Here is a 3,391-nt window from a genome sequence, read left to right on the forward strand (position 1 = left end):
GAGAGGAACACTACAATCCGTTATTACGCTGTAAAACAAGGTTATTGGATGTATCTATGGTCGAAAAAGAAGTTTGCATGGATACTGCTGGCGAAACTCTTCATTTTATGTTGAAGGTATGACATCACTTCTCACTTGCATTCAATCTTACGTAGTATTTAATCAGGGTTTCACAATGCTATGAGTTAACAGCATCGATATTCATAAGCAGTTTCTTTTTTTACTGCGACTAAGAAGGAAACCGAAATGGTTTCTAGTTTTTCATCGGGCTTAAAAATGCTTCATTTTGAGTGTTTAGCTCGCCATTTTGACATTATTATCTTACTCCCGTACATTTGAGTTTAATGAAAACGAGAACAACGTGTCGTTTGCTCTAATTTTCCAAGTGTGACTTTGTCATTGTGCTGATATGCTAATAACGAGAAATTCATTCGTTCTTACAAGATCCCTTCCTTGATTAACTCGATTAAACTTGTAAAACGAATGGTTGATGCTAAAATATATTTTTAAAAAAACTGAAAACTGAGCAAAACGAAAATTTACTGAAGCTATGCAATATTTCTCACTTGAGTTCTTATTTTCTACTGAGGTCGCATTATTGCTGATGCTGCTTTTTTTTACTTGTCTTATTTACATGTCGATTTTGAACGTTTTCACGCCAAACATCTTCTTTTTGCCTTATTTTCGATTCTTCAGATTAGTCTCCTCCTATGTGTGATGTTAACAGGCAAGCTTGGTCCGCTGAGAGGTGTTTCGCTTGTGGCAGGTAACATTTTATATTCCCGTAATAGAGTGGTTTTCAATTGAGTGTCGTAAAACCAGAACCAAAGTAATCATTGACCAATCAAAATCGTTTAAGCAAAGACATGTAGTCGACGCAAAGCACAGAAAAACGTGTGCGAGCGAGACATGATTGGTTTTTGCTTTACTTCTGATTGGATGACAAGTTAGAGCGAGACTTTTTATGCCAATTGCATAGCATGGCAATGTAATGCCAAAGCAATCGCGAATTGCCATCGACATTCTAGTGAAAACAGGCCTGTTGTTTTGTGATACTATTGCTGTCATTGTTGCTGTCCGATCACTAATAAATATCACTAGACTTCGCGAAGCCACTAAAATCTGATTTACTTTGGTTTGTGATAGTGGTCACTTATTTCTTTAGCACGCGTTCACGAAGACGACTATAAAAATTGCTTGTTAACTCTTGATCAAAAATGTTCTAATAAGGCTTTTGGTGTGCGGTAACGGAGTTATATACTAGGCACCATCATTAGCGAGACGTTTCACCATGCTGTACATGGGGAAATGACAAAGTGGCAAGTAACAACAACAGAAATAAAGTCCACTGAACTGTTTGGCTGCAATGTAGAGGTACTTTTTGAGCGAACGCATCTTGATTGGGCGAGCGGCAACAGAGGAGGCTTGAAGACAGTATCTTGAGTGCCTCCTTTCCAACCCTCGACGTTTTGAGATTTTAAGATAAACCAAAACTTATCCGGGGCTCGCTCAGCGAAAACAAAACCCCCATACTGCAGTTTACTGATTTGAGTACTTTGACGTATCAGCTTTCTCTTTTCGCATTGTCTCAACAGGCAGTGAACCTGATATCTGGCCTTTTGACAATTTAAACAAACATATGGAAGTGTACGGGAACGCGAGACATGAGCATTCACCAGTAGGAAAGGGACTCTATCTTGATGGAACCACTGGCACCTACGTTAAGCTAAAGGGGTATGATAAAAACTGCTTAGAGCATCCATCAAACTGCGACATAACCATTGGATTCTTTCTGAAGTTGATGCCAAAATCTGGCTGGCAGATCTTTTTCGGAAATAAAGATGCCAACGAAAACTTGTATGAAGGTGTTAATATATACTTCAAGGACAATTTTCGGGTGATGGTGTATGGCAAAGACAAGTACTGTTCCCGGGTCATTTCTCCACCCCTGGGGGTGTGGTTTTATCTCGGGCTCGTATGGGAGCAGGGCGGAAAGCTAACTGTGTACGTTGACTCCTGGTATAGTCAGATTCCGCCCTATCATTGCGGGAATAGCCCGAGCGGAATGAAGACGCGCGGCGACTACTATCTAGGGAAAGACACACACCCTATTGCTTACTACAAGAATTTAAACATTTGGTATTCCAAAGAGCTTACAAGTGTTTTTGATGGGAAGCTGCACCCAGCGTTTGGTGAGTCATCATATCTGAGTTGCTTACGTTTATAATTTAAGTAATATATCAAACACGAAAGACCGTGTTTGACCACATTTCCAAACATCGAAAAGAGAGTTGAAGATAGGACTTATAGCGCAGAATTTTAACGAACTACGAGGTGTTTGCAAATTTGGTCAAACACCGTCTTGAGCGTTTGATATATATTCTCAATCGAAGCAAACACTGAGGAGAAAACTGAGAAATGAAATCGCAAAAAATCTATGCAAAGATCACCTAGCAAAAAGCAGTCATGGTCATGATTTGATGAATTGTTAAAGAGTTTGAGAATGGTACTTTAATTAAAAAACACAACGTTTTCGTTCATCTCAGCGATTTTAATTCTCAGCAGAGCTGCAGGTGTGAAATTAATGTAAACAGAAATATTAAACTTGAGTAGCGTGAATTCTTTGGCATCAGAGGCACGAGAAAGCTTCGGGCGTGAGTTGGTATCAGGAAAAGTATTACTTCTATTTTTCTCCCCTTAACCCCTTTTCCTTCATATCATTTACAAAGGAAACTGCAATCATCAACCTGTGTGTTATCCACAATTCTAATTTCACAGTTAAAAACTTGGTCCGGATCTTGGTTGACTCAAGAGAAACAAGAGAAGGTGTTGGAGAACACGCTGACCACAAAACGAGAGCAGTTTCAAATCCCACTCTTTGCTGCTTTGTAGGGCACTGTTCCTGAAAGAAGGATCAATTCAAGAGTTGATTATTTGTCTCTTTAACAAATTCTGTAGTTTTGGTCAGGTTTTGGGGAGCCCGCAGTCATAAGCTATTTCCAGTGAACTCCCGTCTTGAATATACTCGCCTTGCTGTTTATGTTTGGTTTGTTTGATGCGCTGATCTTTGTGTCGTGTTTTTCACAGATAATGGTCCGGATACAGAAATAGGCTTGAAAATTGTCTTCTCGAACCTTGTTTACGATTCCGATAGAGCTGATCTGTGAAAAACGGAGTTTTCTAACAAAGTGAGATAAGTTTGTAACATTTTTACACCTAGCTAGAAGCGTTGAGTACAGAATGTTTGCACATGACGTCATGGCAGCCATATCGGTGTCCCAAAACAATTAATAACAGGTCGGCCATGTTGATGTACCAAACCAATCCTGTGGGATTTGTACTTCTTTCTTACATGTACGCTTTCTTTTATTGTTATAAATATTTTCATGGC

At 39.4% G+C, this 3,391-nt stretch overlaps 1 protein-coding gene across 1 annotated transcript; it reads left to right on the plus strand.

The window, feature by feature from the left end:
• The first annotated feature begins 1,620 nt into the window (after positions 1–1,620).
• On the plus strand, positions 1,621–2,227 carry LOC149110826 (uncharacterized). Its single transcript, XM_089291250.1, has one exon. It carries the CDS (start codon positions 1,640–1,642, stop codon positions 2,225–2,227), a length of 588 nt encoding a protein of 195 aa, XP_089147376.1. The 5' UTR covers positions 1,621–1,639.
• Positions 2,228–3,391: the final 1,164 nt, after the last annotated feature.

The sequence above is a fragment of the Orbicella faveolata genome, unplaced genomic scaffold (assembly GCF_042242905.1).
Source record: "Orbicella faveolata isolate gen_17 unplaced genomic scaffold, um_ofav_v1 contig_24, whole genome shotgun sequence".
NCBI classification, from domain to species: Eukaryota; Metazoa; Cnidaria; class Anthozoa; order Scleractinia; family Merulinidae; genus Orbicella; species Orbicella faveolata.

What these genes read in the sequence shown, in the direction of transcription:
- LOC149110826 (XM_089291250.1), top strand. Translation starts at nt 1,640, where the DNA reads ATGGAAGTGTACGGGAACGCGAGACATGAGCATTCACCAGTAGGAAAG.